The sequence below is a fragment of the Propithecus coquereli genome, unplaced genomic scaffold, assembly GCF_000956105.1.
Source record: "Propithecus coquereli isolate 6110/MARCELLA unplaced genomic scaffold, Pcoq_1.0 Scaffold125, whole genome shotgun sequence".
Classification (NCBI taxonomy): Eukaryota; Metazoa; Chordata; class Mammalia; order Primates; family Indriidae; genus Propithecus; species Propithecus coquereli.
In genome coordinates, this window is record NW_012136636.1 from 8661924 (window position 1) to 8684616 (window position 22693).

At 39.7% G+C, this 22693-nt stretch overlaps 1 protein-coding gene across 1 annotated transcript in view; it reads right to left on the reverse strand.

Annotated features, from left to right (window-relative positions):
- The window catches only part of TUBGCP3 (tubulin, gamma complex associated protein 3), an 85268-nt gene that overhangs the window by 2667 nt on the left and 59908 nt on the right, over nucleotides 1–22693 (reverse strand). Inside the window, exons 18-21 of the mRNA XM_012637956.1 lie at nucleotides 12763–12851; nucleotides 12498–12629; nucleotides 8095–8235; nucleotides 462–578 (exon numbers count right to left, since the gene is read on the reverse strand). Coding sequence (XP_012493410.1) covers nucleotides 462–578; nucleotides 8095–8235; nucleotides 12498–12629; nucleotides 12763–12851 — 479 coding nt within the window. The remainder of the gene's footprint in view (nucleotides 1–461; nucleotides 579–8094; nucleotides 8236–12497; nucleotides 12630–12762; nucleotides 12852–22693) is intronic.

Here is a 22693-nt window from a genome sequence, read left to right on the forward strand (position 1 = left end):
AAAAAAAAAAAAAAAAAAAAACATGCACAGGGAAAAGGAAGAAATGAGAAACCAGACCCTCAGAAACGGAAATGCAAGCAGAGCGAACAGACACATAGCACAGCCCCCAAGCCCCAAAGTCCATGCACATCTCACCCGGCTGCCATCGCTGTCTGGGCTGGGCATCCGTCGTGGGGTCAGCTGTCTCCAGCAGGGGTACCCCCACGGGTGGACAGCGGGGACCCCCTCCTGGGCTTGCACCCTGGCTGCACATGTGCACTGCCGCAGAGCCAACCGCCACAGGGTATTGCAGGGGTTCCAGCGTGCAGCCAAGGTGGGAACCTCCCACGGGCACCACTCACATCTATACATATAAGCGCCAAACTGACGGCGCGGATCCACCTCTAATCATTTTGAAAGCAACTGTCAGTTACAGAAAACAGGCAACGTGGTTTGGGCAGCAATTTCACACTGATACGTACCTGGTAGAAATGTGTTAATATCCGCAACTGTGAACACATTTTTGGTATAGATTCCTTGAATTCTTGAACCCTCTTCTCCTCCTCCTCTTCCTCTGCTGCTGTCACTCCCCACTGGCCCTGAAGAATCAAAAGCCCCAAATGGAATTAAAACCTCGATTGGAGAACTATTTGTAGAGTGGGACTGAGAAGGGACATGTTAGGAGTGGCGAGACATATACTTTCGATGCCCTTCTCTACTGTTAAAAACTTTTATGATAATTTCTCATGCCAAATTGCTCTCTAGCTCAGTTTTTTCAATTAACAATGTATCTTGGAATTATTTCATATGAATACCTTTGAGCATAGCAAGAATTGCCTCATTGTTTTTAATAACTATTGTGTTACATTGTAAAACATGTAACAACTTATATAATTCATCACAACCAAATCAGTCTTGCTATCACGATCCTGTAATGTCCTCCAGTCGCGCCGCATCATTTCTTATACAGACAATAAACACACAGCTGGAGCCAATGGTGCAAGCACTGGCACCCCTTAAACCTTGCTTTAACGAGAATGTTTGCTATTTCCCTAATATGATGCATTTTTTTGTATTGGAGATATATCCATATATTTCTAATTTTAAGATTGTTTTTAATCAATGGTGAATTTGACTAAATGCCTCTTCAGCTAGCATATATAGGAATTATCATTGAATACTTTTCTTTTTATCAAGTACGGTGAATTACATTACTATTATATATTTACTGAGCCTTTTCACTCCTGAAATAAATCCTAGTCTTAGTAAATTTTAAATTCCACTAGATGTTGTTCACTCATATTTTACATAAGATTTCTCCATCAATATTTATAATCCAGATTTGTTTTTTCTTTATGAGTTGACACCAGCCTCCGGATGCTTCCTGAACAGAATGTGGAAACTGTCCTTGCCCGCAACTTGGAATAACTCACGAAGCACCAGCGTGACCCCTGACAACGGGTTCGGGAGACTTTCTCAGCACAGCTGACGTGCTGCTTTTGGGTGGCACAGCCCTTCAATAACTTATTTCTTCTCTAGTAATTGTTCCGTTTAGGATTTGCTTTCTCTTCTGCAATTTTGGAAATCTCTAGAAAATCATTCATTTCCTTCATGTATACAGATTTATTTCCATAGAGCTGAGCAAAGGAGAACATTTTTCCACATGTATTTGCACCTTCTCTTCCCATTACTGGCCACATAGTAAGTTATAGCTTATTTTATTTCCCACCATCCCTCATCCCCCAAAAAGGGCCAGCTCTTGGATTTTACTAGCTTTCTATTTTCTAATTCATTAATTTTTGCTCTCATCTTTACTAATTATGCCCTTTGGCTTTTTTTTTAAAGACTAGTTGAGTGCAGTGGTGCAACAGAAAACGTCTGGACTGAGGAAGTCCATCTGTAACTGACCACACAGCTGGCAGAAGGGAACATGCTGCCTGGGGACTGGCCACCTCCGCCTTTCTTCAGGTTTCCTTTATTGCCACTTTTCCAACTTCTTGAGTAGGATGTTTAGTTTACTTACTTTTGTTCTCTCCAGTTTATTTATATAGGCATTAAGGGCTATAGACTTTAATAATTATGTCCTTATTTATGTGTAGTTGATCCTTCACAGTCTGCGAGAAACTGAATTATATTCTAATATTAATGTGTTTCAATCCATTTCTACTTACATTAATATTTACTGGCTTTTTTTTTTTTAATGAATACTGACACTATACTCTTTGATACTTGTAAGAAGCCCTCCCTGTTTTCTATCTTCATTGTGACTTGCATGTTTTTATCATTCCAAGGCATCCTTCTTCTCGTTTACTGTTTGTGCTCTGAATCACAACCTGCTTTTCTTTGAAGAATTCAATTTGCTTTGTATGTCCTGTCCGTTGTTTTTTTCATAAGCTTTCTACATCACTCTGTTTTGAGTGTCTTTTTAATACCAGAACTTCCCAACTAGCAGGTCTGTGCTCTGAAAAGTCAGCTCAGCTACAAGCCATCTGTCCACCTACCTAGGGGTACCAACCAAACACGATCCTTTACTGAGAGTCCTTTTATTATACGTGTTTAACCCAGTCGCCTTTATTGGTCTGACGATACATCTGCTCTTAGTTCTGTCTTCATATTTATGACATGCTTTCCAGCTTATCTGACAGTGGTCATCTTTTACTTTGTAGTCTGTATTTCTTCTGATAACCTGGAGGATTCATGTATATCTTTTAGTGGTGTCACTTTTCATCACCTATTTCTCTGAATGGCATCAACACCAACACAATGATTACTATCCTCCTTCCTTGGCCATCCAACTTTAAGATAACATATTCACATTTGTATCTTTAACATCATTTAACATATTTATGCCTGTTTTACTTGATTTATGAGCTTTAAACACTATCTTTTGATGCCTGACTATAAAGAATGGAGAAATCGTAATATTTACACTACTTCCCAACTCTTCTTCCCCTACCAGCTTTTGTCTTTTATTTCTTTAAACAAGATTTTAAATTATACTATTTTATTACAATATGACAAACATAAAAAAAAAGTACAGAAATCATGAATGAACAGCATGATAAATCATCATTAGAATGAATACACCCATGTCACCACCAACCACGTGGAGAACAAAGAACACTGCTAGTATCCCAGAAGATGCTCTTGGGGCCTCTTCCAATCACTCCTGCTTCCTCCCAGGGAACTCTAGCTATTGTGAGTGACACTTGGTGGACCTCGAAATGCATTTCTGTTGGGCATGTGCCTAGAAGAGGAAATGCTGGGTCAAAGTGTTCCTAAATTCAGCATCAGTCACTGCCTACCAGCTTCCAAAGCAGCTGCTCCAGTACACCTTTGACCAGCAGCACAGGAGAATTCTCACCTTCTCATATCCTCACCAACATTTGCTGCTGTCCGTCTTTAAAATTTTAGTGACCCTAAAATTTTAGTTATCCTGTTAGGATGTAATGTATCATTGGGGTTTTTAACTTTGACCTTTTCATAAATTTAAGACACATTTTTAATGGGGTTATCTTATTGATTTACAGGAGCTCTTTATAAATTACGGATGAGTTATCACTTACATGTGTATACATAACTTCTCCCCCGCGATAGCTTGCTTTTTCCTGCTCTTAAGAGTACCTCCGATTGACATTACTGATCTTAACATAAAGATTGTTAATTTCCTTTACCTTTAATACTTTTTATACTCAATTTAAGAAAAGTCTCCTTACCTCAAGATCGTGAAGATATTCTTCACTCTGCCGCCTGAAAGCTTTAGCACCTGACCTTTCATGTTTAGACTTAACCCTCCCTTGTACTGGTTTGTGTGTGTGCTGAGGCAGGGTCAGTAGAAAGTTACCTAACACCACTTACTGGTCCCGAGTTCCCCAGGCTCTTGGTGCCAGTTGTCATGAATTAACAATCTCCCTGTGTGAGGCTGATGCATTTCCTTAAGCCAACACCACACTTTTAATTACTGTAATTTTCAGTCTTGAGCATGTATGTATACTCACTTATAAATGTATATCCTTTAATTTTGTTCTTGTTCAATAGTCTTTTTGCTACTTTAGGCCTTATGTATTTCCACATAAATTTTAGAATTAGTTTATCAATTTCTACCAAAAACAGTAATTGTTGAGATTAGAATTGGGATTTCACTGAATCTATGTATCAATTCTTCAATCCATGAACACATCATTCCACTATTTATTTAGAATCCATTTAATACCTCTCAATGATGCTTTATAGCAGGGTGACATCAGTAAACCTTTTCCTGTAAAAGGCCAGACAGTATATGTTTTAAAGGTTTATAGGCCACATGGTCTCTCTTGCAACTACTCAAGTCAGCTTCAATGGCACAAATAACAAAACGGCGGGGCTGTCCCAATAAAACTCTATTTACAGGAACAGATGTGAGGCCAAATTTGGCCTGTGAATCTTAGGTTGCCACACCCTGTTTCACAGTTTTCTGTATAGAGGACTTACATACATTTGTTACATTTTAATGCTCTTTTAATGGCATTTTTTTTAAAAATTTCACTTTGTTTATTGATAATAGAAATACAACAGATTTTTGCATAATGACTTTGTTTTCAGCTACCTTGCTAAGTTCACTTATTAATTCCAATCATTTATCTGAAGATTACTTTGGATTGTCCATGCCTACAACCATAACTTTTGCAAAAAAAAAAAAAAAAAAAAAAAGACAGGTTTTTTTTCTTTCACTCCGTATCTCCATACTTCTTCTTGGTTTGCAACACTGACTGGCACCATCAGGGCAAAAGTAGCGTGTCTTCTATCTTAGGGAAACACTTTCAATATTTCACCACTGAGTATGATGTTTTGCTATAGATTTTTCATGCAAACCTTTTATCAGATTTTATTTGATATTAAATGACTTTCTCCATCTATTGAGATAATCATATAATTCTTCCCCTTTAGTTTGTAAATGTGAATTACAATAATTTTATTAGAATAATAAAGAGGACTGTATTCTTGGAACAAGCTTAAATTTGTCTGTACCGTACTATCCTGTTGGTATATCACAGTTTGGTGACACTTTGGGTTTTTACTTCCATGTTCATGAGAATTAGTCTAAAGAGCAGAGAGTGACAAAGTTAGACCTGTCTAAATGTTTTGTTTTGTAAATTCGACTTTGGAATCAGGTTAATATCTTTCAAAATTATATTCACTTTTGTTTTATGAATAAAATAATCCCTAGAAATTAAAAGCCAAAATGAAACCAACTGATGTAACTGTGCACTGAGTCTGTGGCATAACCTTATGAGAGCAATTATTTCAAGGGACATCATCACATGGAATTTGAATGCACTTACCTGTGGGATATATTCTAAGGGAAAAAAAAGAATTGCAAAAAAAAGTAAAACTATTTCAAAACTATACTGTGGTGGCAGTATCAGGATTCTCATTCTGAGGAGGCCGTGTGTATGGGCATGTGCACGGACGTGGGTACTGTGAGAGAGCAAGTAACTAAGTATGACAACACTGGAGACCAAGATTTTCAACATTTAAAGTATATTTTAAAAATGAAATGCCCTTTTATCCTAAATTTGAGTTGGAAAAATCATTATAAATGATCTGAGAAGAAAAAGTGGAAGAAAACAGAGAAAAGCACGAACTGGAGGAGGAGGACCCTTTGGGAATCCTCTACCTAATAGCAACATGAGAAGAAAAAAATGACAATGCTGTGAGTAAAGCAAACAGAAGCCAACTCCATTGCAACACATGTCAGCAGGATACCAGAATCTTCTATGAGTTGCTTACATAATCTCTTCAGAACTTCCATGGACCTCAGGTCTAAATGACTGCCTCAAAGTTTATTTTGCCTATGAATTTAAATCACTTTTCACATGTAGTTTTAGGTTTCATCTCCCTTCACACATCCTTCGGCACATCTGCGTAATCTACTCTGATAAACCTGAACTTGTTATGTGGCTCTGCTGATGGCTAGTGGTCCAAAGAGACCATCAAGCCCTGTACAACTGGCCAACGTATTATTATCGGAGTGTTCAAATCCTAAGGATTGGTTTTTTGTAGATTTTTACAGCTTAGTAACTCTCCAGAAGGGTAGATTCTCTGGGCCATGTGGGCAGTTTTAAAAATAACAGCAGTGGCTAGCATTTATTGAATGTTTACCGAATGCTAAATAATTCATATACATTATCACGTGTAAATAAATAACCCTATGAGGTCATATTTATTATCACACCCATCTTACAAATAAGGAAACTAGGTCTTAGAGAAATTAAGTCATCCAAATGCACAAAGCCAGAAGTCACAGAGTTAGGATCGAATCTTCAGCCTGTCTGACTTACATCAATCCATAGGGTTGCCTGGGCAAGGCCCAAGAGACACCGTGCATGCAAACTCTACCACACTTCAGAATCACCAACACACTACTCTGGATGATGAGATGACTTTGCCATACAAATGTTTCCAGAATATACCAAAGAAATAAGTCGTGCTTTCAGTGGTTGTGGATTTTCCACTAAATATGGTCCTCTAACGCAGGTTTTAAGAGAAACAATACTTAAAAGTAATAACCAAATCGTATTCACTCAACAATTTGTCTGACCATCCCCAGAGTAAGTATGGTCATGCGTTGTTTAATGAAGGGGTGCATTCTGAGAAACGCATCATTAAGCAGCGTCCTCATTGCGTGAACATAGAGTGCACTTACACAACCAAGATGGTACAGCCTACTACACACCTAGGCTGTATGGCACAGCCTGTTGCTCCTGGGCTACAAAGCTGCACAGCATGTTACTGTACTGAATACTGTAGGCAACTGTAACACAATGGCAAGTATTTGTATCTAAACATAGAAAGGTGCTTAGGACAAATTAGGATGAACAAGAATAAAAGAATAAAAAATAAAAAATTAATAAAAGAAGATTAAAAAAGATAAAAGAAAGGTGCAGTAAAAATATGGTGTTGTAATCTTATGGGACCACTATCATATACATGGTCTGTCGTTGACTGAAAGGTCATTATGTGACACTTGATTTCATCTTAAAAAACTAAAAGATTATACAGATCATAATATATCAAAGAAATCTTAAAAACAGCCAAACTTGCTTAATAAATCTTCCCAATTCCAGGTCACTGAAGACACATGTTGGTGAAGACATATGTTGGTAAAGTCACTGAAAATAACCTAAAGCGTAGAAATTTGGTTCATACAAACACACACACACACATATACACATACATGTGTACATGTAGATACACACATGTACACACATACACATATGCATATGCACATAGATACATATACATACGCAGATGGGCTCCACCTTAAGATGGCTGTACTTAAGATTTTTTGACTTAAGGATGGGTTTATCGGGATACAGGCTGAGTATCCTTTATCTGAATTGCTTAGGACCAGAAGTGTTTCAAATGTCGGATTTTGGAATATTTGCATGATGAGATATCTTGGGGATGGGACCAAAGTCTAAACACAAAATTCATTTATGCTTCATATACACCATATACACAGAACTTGAAGTTAATTTTATGCAATATTTTAAATAATTTTGTGCGTGTAACAAAATTTGTGTACACCGAACCATCAGAAAGCAAAGGTGTCAGGTGTGAATTTTTCACTTGTGGCATCACGTCAGTGCTCAAAAGTTTCAGATTTAGGAGCATTTCAGAGTTCAGATTAGAGGTGTTCAACTTGTATTAAATCCGTTTTCAACTTAAAATATTTTCAATTTATGGCAGGTTTATTGTGACATAATCCCATCTGCATATATACAACATTTGCAAAACAAATCACAGTGCACAATCCACCAGCTCTGTAAAAGCAATGCAGAGCTGGGGTGTGCAGACACCAACACAGATGATGTCAGCATCTCAATACTTACTAATGAAAACTGGCAAGAATTTGTGACTCTCCTAAATGCTGTCTTTGTTTTTTCCAACATGATGATGACAGTGATGACCCTTCCATCATTAGAACAGTCAGTACTTCCTTAGGACCCTGAATGCAGTGAGTACATCTAACCTTGTATGAAGATTTCTGCAGCACAGTTATTTGTTGCCACTTGTGATCACTGTGGCAAGAAGTTTACTATTAAAATTGATAAACTCGTATAAAAACCATACCTCGATTTCATGCTGTTTCTTTTTCTCTTCAAACTGTAATCGTCTCTGTAATTCTTCCAAAGCAGTTCTGTATATTGCATCTTGAGCATTCTGAAGTTCAATAACTTGATCAAATACAGCTCTAAGTTGGTTTAAAAGTGCCTAAAAAGATAGACAATTTTTTATGAATAGAGCCTCAACATGCTTACTGTTTCTAAATAAAATACTGACAATTAGTAAAAAGATACTATAAAACAAGGTATCAACTCAAATTCTCAAAGTGTTCATTAGTTGTTCATTCACTTCGCAAACATTTACTGAACAGCTACTCCCGAGCAGCCCTGTACAAGGTACTAGGGAAACACAACCCTGCACTCACCATAACAAGAGCAAATGCTACTTACTAAGTCTGACGGGGTGCCAAGCTCTCTATGCAAATCATCTCCAATTCTCACAAAAACCTTACAAAAAAGAAGCTCTACCCCAAATTTCAAAGCTAGACAGTAGGTAGTTATGAGTGGAACTATTCCAAGGATTAGAAAAACTAGGAAAGCACCTGAAGCAGTTTTTTTTTTAGATATATCAAAACCAGATAATGGAAACCTTAAGAAAAAATATTCTTAGTAAAATATCAAAAGTAAATTCAGCAAGGTTTATGGAAAAAAAAAAAAACTGGTATCACATTTTATACCAGGAATAAAAGGATGGCTTAACACTGAGGAAAAAGCTCTTAATGTTTTAAAACATATCAATGTCATAGCACATTTATAACTGCTGCACAGTATTCTTCAGCATACATCTACCATTATTTTTATTAATCTTTCTCCTAGCGTAACAGGGAAAGAAAAGGCCACACAAAAAAGACACTGAAACTGGTGTAAATGGTGGGAAATGGGGAGGCGGGAGTTGAGATTAGACCCAACAAAGCACAAGAGGGTCCTACCAGATGTCTCTGCAAACATCACTGCCAACAGTGAAACAATAACGCATCCCTTCAACACTGGGAATAAGACAGGGATCCCCTTGTGCTTGGCGTTAAGCTAGCTGACACTCTAAGGGAAGAAACACAGCAGAAGGCAGACTGTGTGGAATGAAAGAAACAAGAGTTTCTACCTGTAAAAAATATGTGCCAAGAAAATACTAGAATAGAGAAATAGATAAAAGATCAAAGTAACAAAATCAACAGCATTCCAGACTAGCCAAACTTCACAAATGTAGTAATAATCTTAAAAAAAGATTTGTAAGAAGTGTATGGGAGAAAAATGATATAATTGTATTGAGAAGCATAAAAGAGACCTAGGTAACTGGAGAGGCTCCTGGCCCATGCTTGGGAAGACACAATATAGCTGATCTGGAGAGAAACTGACATGTTGAGCTAACTCTATTGTTAAAACAAGTTGAGGCTGAGTGCAGTGACTCACGCCTGTAATCCTAGCACTTTGGGAGGCTAAGGCAGGAGGATCGCTTAAGCCCAGGAGTCTGAGGTTGCAGTGAGCTATGATGACACCACTGCACTCTAGCCTGGGTGACAGAGCAAGACTCTGTCTCAAAAAAAAAAAAAAAAAAGAAAGAAAGAAAGAAAGAAAACAAAAAACAAGTTGAGCTAACTCTATTGTTAAAACAACTTTATAGTTAATGAATGCCACTTCTCATCACCAGTTGGCTGAAGGACTTACATTCTATTCCACTAAAATATTTTCCTTTTTGAAGGGACAGCAATACTTGGGTTCAAAATTCATTTGCTAAGTCACTGTAGCACCATTGACAGTTGAGCTAATATCTGATCTTAAGTGAGACAAAACTGAAATGAACATTTGCCACATGGCTTTCAGAACAAGCCAATGCAAGAGAGCTTGGTTATTGCAAAGTGAACAATTCACACTCTCTTTCATTTACTACAATGTACTTGGGCAAAACAAGGTCTTCAAATTACACAGCAACAAAAACAACTTAGATTTGATTTGGCAAATGACAGAGGGATGTGATTAAATGGTGTTGCTCCTAATGTGAGGCAACCATGTGATCAATACAGTAAACATATTCTGAAAGTTGTTTCTCCTCCTGGAGAGGTCTTATGACAAAGGAGCAAAATAAAAGATAGAGATGGTTTAATTTTTTGTTTTTAATAAATATTTATTTCTCTAATTCATTTCTCTATTGTAGTCAAATAAAAACCAATTTATTATCTTTGGAACAGTTAGTTTACCTTACTGACTTTTACTTGGCACTAAGGGTGTGAGACAAGGGCTCCGTTAGCAACCCGTGCACACAGGGCATGTGCAGAGGCTGTTCTGTGGCGACATCAGTGTGCACCAAGTCATGACATGATTCAGGGTTTTTCTCGACACCGCGCAAACAAAAAATACAAAAGTGTACACAAACCTGCAATGTCAAGCCACAATCTCCAACTTCAAAATTATATGTATCAGAACAGCCTTGGTTTTCTTAGTAACTGATATAATAAAAAATATTATACACGAAATAACTTATATCAGTAACAGATTGTTTTAATCTTTTATACAGTGAATTTCTTAAAAAAAACAAACCTCTAGTCATTATTTCAAACAAATCATCAAATTAAGAGTTAAACTATAAGCAAAGGCAATTTCAGAAATAATTATTAAGCCTTTTGCATGACTCCCTCAATGAAGTTAGTGGGAACCAAGTTCCATTTATATGTCGTGTTTCCATGAGAACATTATGCTACAGATAGCAATATCTTCCCCCTTGGATATTGTTCATATCAGCAGAAATAGTCTAGAGGCAAGAACTATGACAATTTAACTTGTTTCACACTGAATTTTCCTATCTGTGGGCTAAAACTCCTATCTTATCCATCAGCTGCATGGACTGCTACTTATTTACCACAATTATTAGACTGATAACAGTGTGGGAATAACCCTCAGCAATTCAAACATTTTCTAGAAAGCATTAAATCTAGTAATTGTAAATACCTCTGAAATGTACGCACACATGATGACTTTTGTTTAAAAACAAACGCAACTAACCCTATGTGCCAGCCACTATGAGAAACGTTTTAGTTGGATTATGTAATTGAATTCTCACAAATCTGTTGAAGAGAGACTAATATCACGGCCTTGAAAACAGGAGAACACTGGAGTCAAAAGCTATTAAGCAGGATGGCCCTCGGTCTATTTGCCTACAGAGCCCTGTTCTGTCTACCACGTGACCCGCCACGGCCCATGGGTCTAGGAACCCTGTCCTGTTGGTCACCACATCGACGTACCTAACAGTGGCTGAGGATACTGACCAACTCCTACTCAACAAAGAAACATCAACTGACAGAATCTATGAGACTTTCTATAATTTTAGCCTGATTTAGGTTTGTTAATAGAGGTTAAAAGGTCCCCAAACCTCTTGAGATATACATTTCTTAAATTATTAATTATATTCTAAGTATTTTAAATTAATTTTGTGCCATTATTTCAATATATTTATAAAAACATACAAAACATTCTATGTAAGCATCCTATATAAGCGTTTTTGATCCGAGCAATGTTTTTACACATCCAACTGATAATTCTTTAATAATGAAATTCTGTGTACTGAAATATCTATCTTCTTGGCCATGCTAAAATTGAGATAAATAAAAGCCCTAAAGCAGTGCATTTTCCAGTGAGGGGCCCTTGGAGGAAGTGTAGCTGGAAGCAACCTCTGCAAGCCTGAAGTGTATTCACAAATTTAATGTAAAAAATGCACTTGAAATTTTGCCCCTACTTTACGATATATTTGTTTCAAGAGAAAGTAACGTGCTCCTTCTTGTCCCAGACCTTTAAATAAAATCAAAACCCTAGGAAGCTGTGCCACATGGAACACACGACTTTCAAAACACAGGCCCTGAGGGATGTCAGCAAAAAGTTAGGGCCATGGGCACGTTTAGGATTTATCTAACTCTTATCTATTTTCTAACTCATGTAGTTAGATACTGACTTAATGAAGGTAAAATATAGAAAAGATCACTATCCCCAGACCAAGAAAATGAAAATAAAACCCAGAGCACTCTACATTTCTTCACACCATTCTTCTCAACTTTCTGGTATATTATCATGTGTTCTGTTCTCACATTGTATAGCTTAGTTTATTTTGTTCTGTAACTCTATACCTCAAAATCATCATTCACAGTTAATTTTTTCTTTTGAACACTGCAATGGGATATTATTATCCCCCTAGGAAATGAATAGGTATTATTATTCTCTACTATGTTTGTATCCACATCAGAGCATGTTCTTGCTTCAGCACTACCCTTCTAATTCTTTTCAGAAATTCCAAACTTCTAATAAAGTTGACTTAATTATTGCCAATGTGGCTGCATCGGGGATTTCTAGGATTCTCCATTTCACAGGAACCCAAGAAAAGGAGATTATTATTTCGGTTTCTTGTTTCTCAGCAAGTCAGAGTCTTACCCTGGAGCTGCTGTCCAGCAGACAGCGGGAGATGATGGTGTCCAGGAACACCTCGTGAGCAGCGATGATGTGGTCCAGATCCTGGGCCCGCTGGACCTTGTTCCAGAGCTCATCCCAAGAACACTCGAGAACCTAGGAAACAACGGTTTGCAACTTCTGGACAAGGTCATGTTCTTCCTGGTGTCGTATCTTTTATAAAATATGTCACATAGAAGTGTAAGACACAATCCATTTAAATTAAAACCGACAGGATGATAAAGAATACCTCAAAAGTGATGTAATACTGCATCTGATGGATGAAATGGACCATCTCCGAGGCCAGAATGTGACACTGGTGCAGCACCCCAGAGAACTCTGCGAGAGAACAGCCGATGTCAGGCGTGAAGTGGAAAGACATTTAACATCAGCACGATGCTTTCCCTCTTGCTAACTGCAATCTACCTTTTTTTAAAAAAGTCACAAGCTTTAATTCTTCACTCCTTAGCAAGAAACAATCTCTCTATAATCAACTTCTGTGCTGTTCAAGCTAAACAAGAATTTAGTTATTTAATCAGGTGGTATTAGGTTACTTTACCTAATATAAGGACCTAATAAGGAATGGCATGAAACAAAATATAACTGTATTTAAGAATTAAATACAAAAAATTTATTGTATAATAGCACAGTATCTTGAAAAACTTAAGCTGTATTTTATGGCTTCTTTACAATTTGGAGACAAAAACGACCTTTCTTTAAGGAACTGAAAGTGGTCTTGCCACCTGTGAGAAGGAAGAGTCTCTTCAAGTGAGGGATGAGCTCAGACTCTGAGTTTGCCCTTCATGAGAGCACACACCGTCAGAAGGCTGGAAAGTCACCACCAAGCACAGTTCTCTGCTCACACTTTTAATTTCTTGTGCAAAGACTATACCAGAATACTGTTACATAATGCATGTGACGGTTCAAATCAGAGCCAGGCCATCACTGGGTAATTACAAGAAGGCTTTATAACACAGGTAAAATTGAATCTCCAAGCACCCTTAATTACTAGCTACCTAGATAAGGAGATAAATTTGTTACACACATGCAATTATGCAAGAAATCAGTCTTGCCTCTTCTTAAGGGACTGATAAGTGGGATATATAAAGAGGTATGTAAAAAATAATGGTGATGTATACTTTTTTTAAAAAAAACTCCTTTCTGCTAGTGAAAGATTAAGTGCCTCCGGGAGACTCTGTCCTGGTCACTGTGTACTGCTTGGTCAGTGGAGAAGCGGGGGAGGAGGAGATATGGTTCTAAGGCTCATAAAAATTTAAATTCCTAAACAGAGGACACACATACACAAGCATAAGTGAATTGTATAAACACTGTACAAAGGTACAGATTATACTACCAGTAACAACACAATCTGATCCTGATATGATGTACAGTCTGAGATGCATGAGTTATATACATTTGGAAAACGGTAAGAAAAAAGCAGAAGGGGATGTTATTCAGTTTCCAGGTGTCTGGGCCTCAGAGAGCAGCTGGAATTCTAGAAGAACAGAAGGGTCAGGTGAGGGAGGTGATTCCAAGAATAGAGCCAGATTTTAAAGTGTACGATGATATACATTATATACTAGCACTGTGTGAGAAAAAAAAAAAGGTATGAAAATGTGCCGCCAATAACAAAAGATAGTTAAAAAAAACAATTTCAAAAGACAAAAAAAGAATTTGCTTTCAAAGCAGCAGCAGAATTTTTATTTAGGGATAACTGAGGACAGACTTGGATAATGCACACCTTTCAGGTGGGTCAAATTAATTTTTTGGAGACAGGGGCAATGACATATCGCCCCTCCAGCAATGAACAGGGAGGAGGTGGCAACGGAATCCAACACAGAGACCAGAAGGGCCTTCCCTCCACAGCCACGCTCAGGCCGAGAACATCACCGGGCGCGATGCACTCGAGGCTCACGGCACCTCCCCTGCCAACCGCTATGGCTATGACTGGATACGCGAGAGGCATGTCCAAGACTGACTTACAAAGTTCAAAACTCTGCAAAGGGTCCTCGGTGTTCCTGACGTGGCTCCACAGACAGTTAAACACGGTGAGTTATGACTTCCAGGGCCACACAGAACGATCTCGCCTCTGAGGCCATGAGAGGCCCAGCAGCCCCTGCCCAGTGCCTGCGGCTTGTGCACCTCCCTGCAGCACAGCTACGTGCGCCACACCCCGAACGGCTCTCCTCCTGTCAGCAGTCCACAGACCGTGACGTGGTGAGTGTACGTTCCAATAGCTCATCTGAAAGCCTAGAAGGAAGAACATACTATTCCCTACTAAAACTGTAAACAGGAGCTAAGATTTCCAATACTCAAAGCCTCTTCAATTAAAATTAATTTTCGGTGTAGAAGGATATACTAAAATGTTGTCTTACGTGATATTCAGCTATATTATAGTTTAAGTAACCTTCTAAGGGAAATAATTACCATTTGTAACTCTATTTTGGGTTTTAACCCAGAGCTCGAATAACAGGACTATATCCATCCCGGCTGAAGCCACAAGTCTATGATGAATAATCTGAAGCCAGGTGGTCTCTCCCCAAGAACGGCCTGTGCATATCTACAACATTCGACACGCACACAGGAGTGCACATATATTGGTCCTCAAGATATTTCTTGGATGTAATTTGATTTCTCTCTGGTGTAGCAAAGTTATATGAAATAGTTTAGATACCATTTGTGGAGGGGATTTATTTATCTTCTTAATTTTATGACAGAATTTTAGTGGATGTTTTCATTGGGAAACAAACTGACTAGTGTCGTTAAAAATGACATGTCACGATACTCAGGTCTCACCACAACATCTAGCGTCTCTGAATCCGCCCTCTCTGGGGATGTGCTGAGCACTGCTCTGCACTTACTCACAGCAAACGCCAACTGCTTCTTTCCTAGCCTCTTGACACAGCTATCCAGTTTATACTCGCCCATCCTGACAATTCTAGCAGATAACATGACTGACAAAACAGTAGATTTAATCATGTATTCCTTATAAAAATGTTAATTAGGCTACTCTCAGTACTTTCTCTGGGGGACCCTATATTTGTCAATGAAGCATAAACATCTTTTTGTGGCTACTCTTTATCTTCTAGCTCCAGGTCAGTTCTCTATACGTAATGCAAGAAGCTCAGCTCCACGAAAACTCAAGTTTGTATTGTTCTTTTTAGGCTGTATTTCTGAGGTTTCCTCCAGAGCAGTTCTCATGGAGTCAAACTGACAATCAATCCAACAGTATCTGAATAAGACGTTGGATTTTAGGAGCACATCATAAACTTCTGCTAACATCCTTGACATTTCACTTTTCAGCTCCTATTAATGAAACCAGGAATTTTTCTCTGGCTTGAAGTCAGTCTGAAAACAGATATACAGTAATTAAATTATCAATTCTATTTTATAAGCTCTGATTTTCTTTAGTGCACAATTTCTCCACTATTGATTAATGTTCTAGATTCTTTAATGTCACATTTGGAAACAAAAATGCAACTGAATGGCCACAAAATGTTAAAAAATCTACAAGAACATCACCATGATGTAACGTTGAGTGCCGCCCTCAACTTTACAATGTCCCACCCCAGCTGGTCCTGCACTGCCCCCCCGACCTCCAGCCTGGACCCCTCCGCCCCCTCCACGTGTTTCCCTCTGGCTCGGAAGAGAAGGCCCTGTCGGCAGTGAGCTGCTTCACCTTCCTGCCATCAGCTCTGCTGCATCCTCCGCGTGCCCCCCAAGGCTGACCCACACCCAGCCACTCTGAATCCACCTCCTCCTCCAAGACTTTCAGCCTCCACTTCCAGGTCCCCATCAGCTGTAGATGGCCTTTGCACAGACAGCTCTGCAGCCGCTGCCCCGACTACTTCTTCTTCATGGCCACGCTGGCTTCACACCACTGACCTGCCCAGCCAGTCGCCCTCAATGCCTGTTATTAACAAGCACTTCTGAGTCTTCTCCTGAGTTGATTCCTGCAATGTTTGCCATGATCGTCCCATCCTCCCAGTACTGTGCCTGCCACTGCGGTGTTCCAGACTGTCCCTTCAGTACGTCCTCTGGTCCCCCTGGTTCCAAGTCACCTTCTCTGCTCACTGTATTTCTGGGCAACCTCGCTCCATTCCAGGACTTTCAAGGACCATCTAGGCTACAAACATCCAAAACCTTTATCTCTAGTCCAGATCTGTCTTGAGTTTAAGATCAATCTAACCAGCGGCCTCACACATATCCTAACAAATACCTCAAATTAACACATATCTGAAATGGAATCATGACCCGCCCAGAACGAGCTCCTCCTCCCGTGCTCCCTGAGGTGGTAAAAGACACCACCACCCACCAGCTCCTCAATCTACTCCCTGCCGCTATCCATGCCGCTCTCAATCCACCTGCTCCTCCAGCTGCACAGTCGCTGTGCACACAAGGGCAGCGCCACCTCTCGTACTCGTCGCCTGACCCCATTCTCAGCCATAGGTCCCAAATCCAAAGGCACCCACTCCCCCCAGCCCCTGCTCCTGGCATAAGCACTTCCAGACTGCCCCCCGCTTGGCCCTCTGGTACATCTGCAGCCACACGCCCTGCACACCCCGCTCCTCAGAACACGCTCCCCTTCCAGATGAGACCCTGCCCTACTCCCACTCTCCAGAGGCCAGCTGGACACCACCACCTCTGGAGCCTTCTTTAATCTACCCACAGCTGCCAGATGCTGCATCTTGTATCCCTACAGTACTTGCTTTTCCCATATCAAACAACTTATCAGCTGTATGTACTGCAAGCGGGGTTTTGTTTTTTTTTTTTCAGACAGGGTTTCTCTGTGTTGCTCAGGCTGGGCTCAAATCCTGGGCTCAAGGATCCTCCTACCTCAGCCTCCCGGACAGCTGGGACCACAGGTGCATGCCACAGTGCCTGGCTTGTAAGTTCTTATTTAAACGTCTATCTCACCCAACAGGCAATAAACTGCTTGTCACATCCGTCACTAGACACTGGCAACAGTGGCACAGAGTAGACCCCCAATAATTATTTACTGAATGAGTGGTGTAGACTCAGAGCACACAGCCTGCATTCATCTACACCCTAAGTATCCAAACTCACATCTTTTTCAAAGCTTTCCATAACTAAGGTCGATTTAGCAACAATGTTAACATATGTGTTCTTTCCTTTTATAGTCTTAAAAGTACTACCAACTAACAGTTTTCTTTCCAGGACAACCACCATCTCTACTTGTGTCTAAAATGAGTACAGAGGGCAGCATCTTTAACACCATCTTTCTAAGGTAACGCCTCTGAGAGTGAAGGGAGCTCTGTTTGCTGCTATGAGGACACTGCCTATTGAAAATGGATCTGATAGAATGATGCATGTCATAAATGTTGAAATCTATATGATACTAGAATTATTTTTCTTCCCCAAGTGAGAAATTAGTCAAAAACTACATGTAATAAGTATTTCTGAACTTCTAGCTGCTCTAAGGCTCTGATGACTATGAATTCAATTCACAAGGCACAGCTCGAAACAATCTCTTTATCCAGCACTTTGAAAATACATTTAAAACATGTGCTTACAATAATACTGCCAATCTGTAGATCACACAGTGAGAAGCAAGGATCTCATTAAATTCTAAAGCATTTGGAGACTGATTAGAAAGCAGAGTTAATGTAGAAGGAAGAGTTTAGGGTAGATTACCATGCTCTAAACTGGCCTTGCCAACACTTTAGGACTTTGTGACTGTCTTCCCCAGGTATCCCAAAACCCACCAAGTTTACTTTCAAGGTAACATTTACTATTCTGTACTGTAACTAATTTCTGTTCTACTAAATTCCTTGAAAGAAAAATAAATGAATAAATAAAACACATGCTTAAAATATAAGTGTTTTTCATGGTTGACCCACAAATAACTGCATAATTATGAAATCCCAAAAGCAAAGCAACATTGGCACTGAGGTCCCATCAATACATAAAGTATACCTCCTGCTAGGCTCACTTAACACCAGAGAGCTTTACATGCAGAATTAAGACTGACCACTATGGCTTCTGGCTTATGTAGCACCTAATCAGGTTCATTGGTGACTCTTCACTGCCCCCTGACGGCTCCTGGGAGAACTTCATGCCTGACTTACACATGCTGCTGCTCTTAGCACCTTACACACCTGCTCTTCAGGACCCCACCCTGTTGCTCAACACCTTATACACCCTGCTCTTCATTCAGGACTCCCCCTCTTAGCACCTTACACACCTAGCTCTTCGGGACCCCACCCTGCTGTTGAGGATCTTCAGTTAGAAGCACCTGCTCATCTGGAGATGCCCCCGGAACAGCCAACTGCTGCTAAAAAGTACAAGTTTATTTTCTTAAAAAATACCCTAGAACAGTTTCCTCAGAATTTCAAATCACCACCCCAACCTGTATTTATAACTGACGCTACTATATTTAAACGTGATTTTATCAAAGTACTCATCTGACTTGTTTTTCTCAGTTAAGAACTAGGATTTTGATATGTCTTGTTCTCAAAATCTCTAATCACCTTTAAGGTTCTCTTGCCTACATCCTCTGGTGCTCCTTGCACCGCAGGCAAGCCGCTGCAACAGCGACTGTGCACTCCTGCCGCTCACCGCGAGCAGCGTGCCATTCTCAGCATTTTCACACAGATTGAGTCCTGACAGCCCTAGGAAGTGCTGCCATCGCCCCCATCCCCGAGGTGAGGAAACTGAGACAGAAGACTAAGAAATCAACTGAGGCCACACAGCCGTGGTGATGGGTGGCAGAGCAGGGACTAACCAGGCATGCAGCCCACAGCCCCAGCATCTGTGCTGGTTACTAACTGCTTGACTTAAAAAAAAAAAAAAAAGTCTCCTTAATCTTCAGTCTGGCACAGAACTTTCTACATGTGTGCAGTCATCGAGGACTACTTACTCATCCATATACACAAAAAGGGATACACACAAAAAAATGTTTAAAGAGAAAAACTTCAACGCATCTTTTAAGTTACCATTTCACTGGGTCTAACAATGCCATTTATAAGATGAATCATTATTGTATGTATCACCAAGAAAGAAAAATAGCTGCCAATTAAATTGACATATGTCCTAACAACATTCCGGTGGTGACAAATCACCTCCTGGAGCTCCTCAGACCCGCCAGCCCTCAAAGAGCACCACTGCGCTCCTTGTGTGAACCTGCCATTCTTAGGGAAAAGTGGAATTTTGGTAATTCTCTCAGTAATAATTATTCGCTTCACTAATTTCAAATTTATGCCCCACCACTGTTTCTATGCCTTTCTGCAAACACAGTAACTTTTCATTTCAACACAGAACCACAGTGTCACCTCTTTGAAGACCATTAACCACAGCCATAGTCGGTACTAAATGCAGCCCCGACCACACACAGAACCCAGCTCAGGGCACCAAGAGGGGCTGCTGCCAAGTTCACACGAGCACAGGCAGCGGCGGCCACTCCACAGCTGCAGCCCAACAGATTTTAAGATACATTCTAAGAAGTTGGCACATGAAAACAATGCAAATCTTAGAAGTGATAACATATGGCTAAAAGGAAAACAAAAAAAAATTTAGTATAAACAGTTAAGCCTCGGTTTATCTTATTTTTCTATATATTGGGTCAAAATCAAATTTGGGCCAATCCAAACTTTTCCTATTTTTATCCTGTTCACTGTTGTCTCTGCTGCTGTGTGTTGTAAAGAGGAAATTCAGTGATTAAGAGAGAAGAGCAAGCGGAAGCGGCGGGGGAGGGTGGGCCTCCTCAGCACTCTTCCACTCCAGGACGTGCTCCCCAGACTGCGGAGACCAGAACGGACGCACACATCACACTCCAGGTTTCTGTGCAGCTCAGGGCCAGATGGGATTTAGGTTCCTCCACCCGGATGTACTTGCTGAGATGCCCATGTTGCTGGTGCAGAGCTGGCAGGCTCAGGGCAGCTTTGGAGCCAACAGTCAATCCAGCAATGACATCCTGAGCCCCTGCCCCAGCTCAGGTGAGAGGAGGGAGCAGAGCCCTTGAAGGAGCCTTGTCCAGACCCCAGCCTCGAGCCAGCTCCCCAGATCCTCCCCATGATTCTGTGAGCATCTAACTTCCAGCATCCAACCCAAATGCTCATGGACACACATTCATCTTCCAGTTTTATTTTTATTAGCTAATTTTTGATTCACTTACTCCAAGATTTCCATTTTTACTTTCAAACACATTTGAGACACATAAGCATAGACGTGTAATCATATGCTCTTGGGCCAATCACATCATACTGCAGGTCTCAGACTACTCCCAAACATAAATTAAGGAGGTTTGACTATCTGGTTATCTCCAAAATGCCTTCTACTTCAAAAGCATTCTAATTCTAACTGACCTACTGTTTCAGAGGTGACCCCACAAAGCTATTTCCATGGCCAGACACTGCTCTTCAGTATACACACACAATGTCATCTTAGACACTGATTTCACTGATAGCACATTTCATTCAGCAGGATTAGAAAAGATGAAGGAAAAATCAGTACCTTTTTATTATTACTTTAGTCAAGAAATAATTTAGTGTTTAGTCAACAACTCAAATTGTAAACATATTATTTACATTTCATTTTAAACTAGGAGTTCCATTATTGTAAAGTTAAAAAGTAAATACTTTACATTACTGTAAAGTTAAAAAGTAAAAACCGCCACTAACCATTGCTCTTGTCAGCAACTATTTCAGAGAATTCTTTTTATAGTCAACTAAAAACCCAGTGGCTAAACATTATTTTTTGTCTCAGACAAGTAAGTGAATGTCTTAAAAACCATAGGAAAACTAAAGGAAATATTATTTCTGGATCAAACTTAATGTTAGGACCTTACTATGCAAGTTTGATCTTGATTCTTCTTGAAGGAGGAATTCTTTTCCCTCAAGAACGTAAGAGATCCATTTTATTTCTAAAAGGCCAATAAGGGATTATTTTAATACCACTCTTTTGAAAGGGGGAGAGAGGAAACTGGAGGCAGGGAGAAAAACTCTCTATTCACTCCTTCCCCACCACACACAAAGACTGAGAAAGAATACAAGCTCACTTACCTTATTTATCTACATTTCATTTTGTGAAACATTAGCTGAAATGTAAATTTAGTTGCCACTAGTAGCAATATTTTTCAGGTTAACTGAGTCTAACAAACCATTTTGGCACTAACCATTGTGTTTTGTCCAGCTGAATGGCAAATATATATTAAAAAGTTTCTGCTGTCCGGGGTTGGCAAAGGCACGAGACAAGTCTGACATCAGAAATGAGCACCATCCTCCTGGCAGGCCACTACCAAAGACTCTTGTCCCAAGCAAATCACTTTCGTGTGTCACTACTTACTCCACACAATGGAGCAAGTTATGATTTTGGTGAATATTATTAAAGTACTGCCTGGGGTGATCATTGCTGACACTTTAAGTAAGACTAACTGTCCCTTACATACTGTGTAGGGTGAGGAACACCAAAGATTGTTTACAGGAGCATCTCATGGGATCTGTCCGTGTTTTTGCCTCAGGTTTATGGTTGGCAGGACATTTCTAACTGGCTGTATTAGAAGACTAGCTAGTTGATTTCTGCTCGTGAAGTTGCTTGACCAATAAACAGCTTTAAAGATATTTCTTTATGAAATAAAGGCAAAAAACACCAAGACCCCAAAAGAAACACGGGCAAAAAACAATTTTTGCCCAAAGAAGAAACACAATAGCTCCCTCTCATCCACATTGCTCTCTCTGCAGTTTCAGTGATCCACAAAGTCTAAATACTTTAAATGGAAAATTCCAGAAATAAACAATTCAGAAGTTTTAAATTGTGCACCATTCTGAGCAGTGTGATGAAATCTCACACCTTCCCACTCCATCTTACCTAGGAAGTGAATCGTCCCTTTGTCCAGCAAAACTCGCTGTGTATGTCACCTGTCCTTAGTCACTTAGCAGCTATCTCAGATCAGTTCAAGAAGAAAGGTGAGGAAAGACATTTTTAGAAAGAGGCCATTTTTATGTAACTTTTATTATAGTATAACCTGTTTTATTGTTGTTAATCTTTCTGTGCCTAATACATAAATTAAACTTTATCATAGATAGGTATGTACAGGAAAAAACATAGTACATGTAGGGTTCGGTACTATCTACACTTTCAGGCATCCACCAGGGATCCTGGAACATCTCCCTCATGGATAAGGGGGGGATACTACATAAACAGCAAAAAAAAGAAAGGAAAAA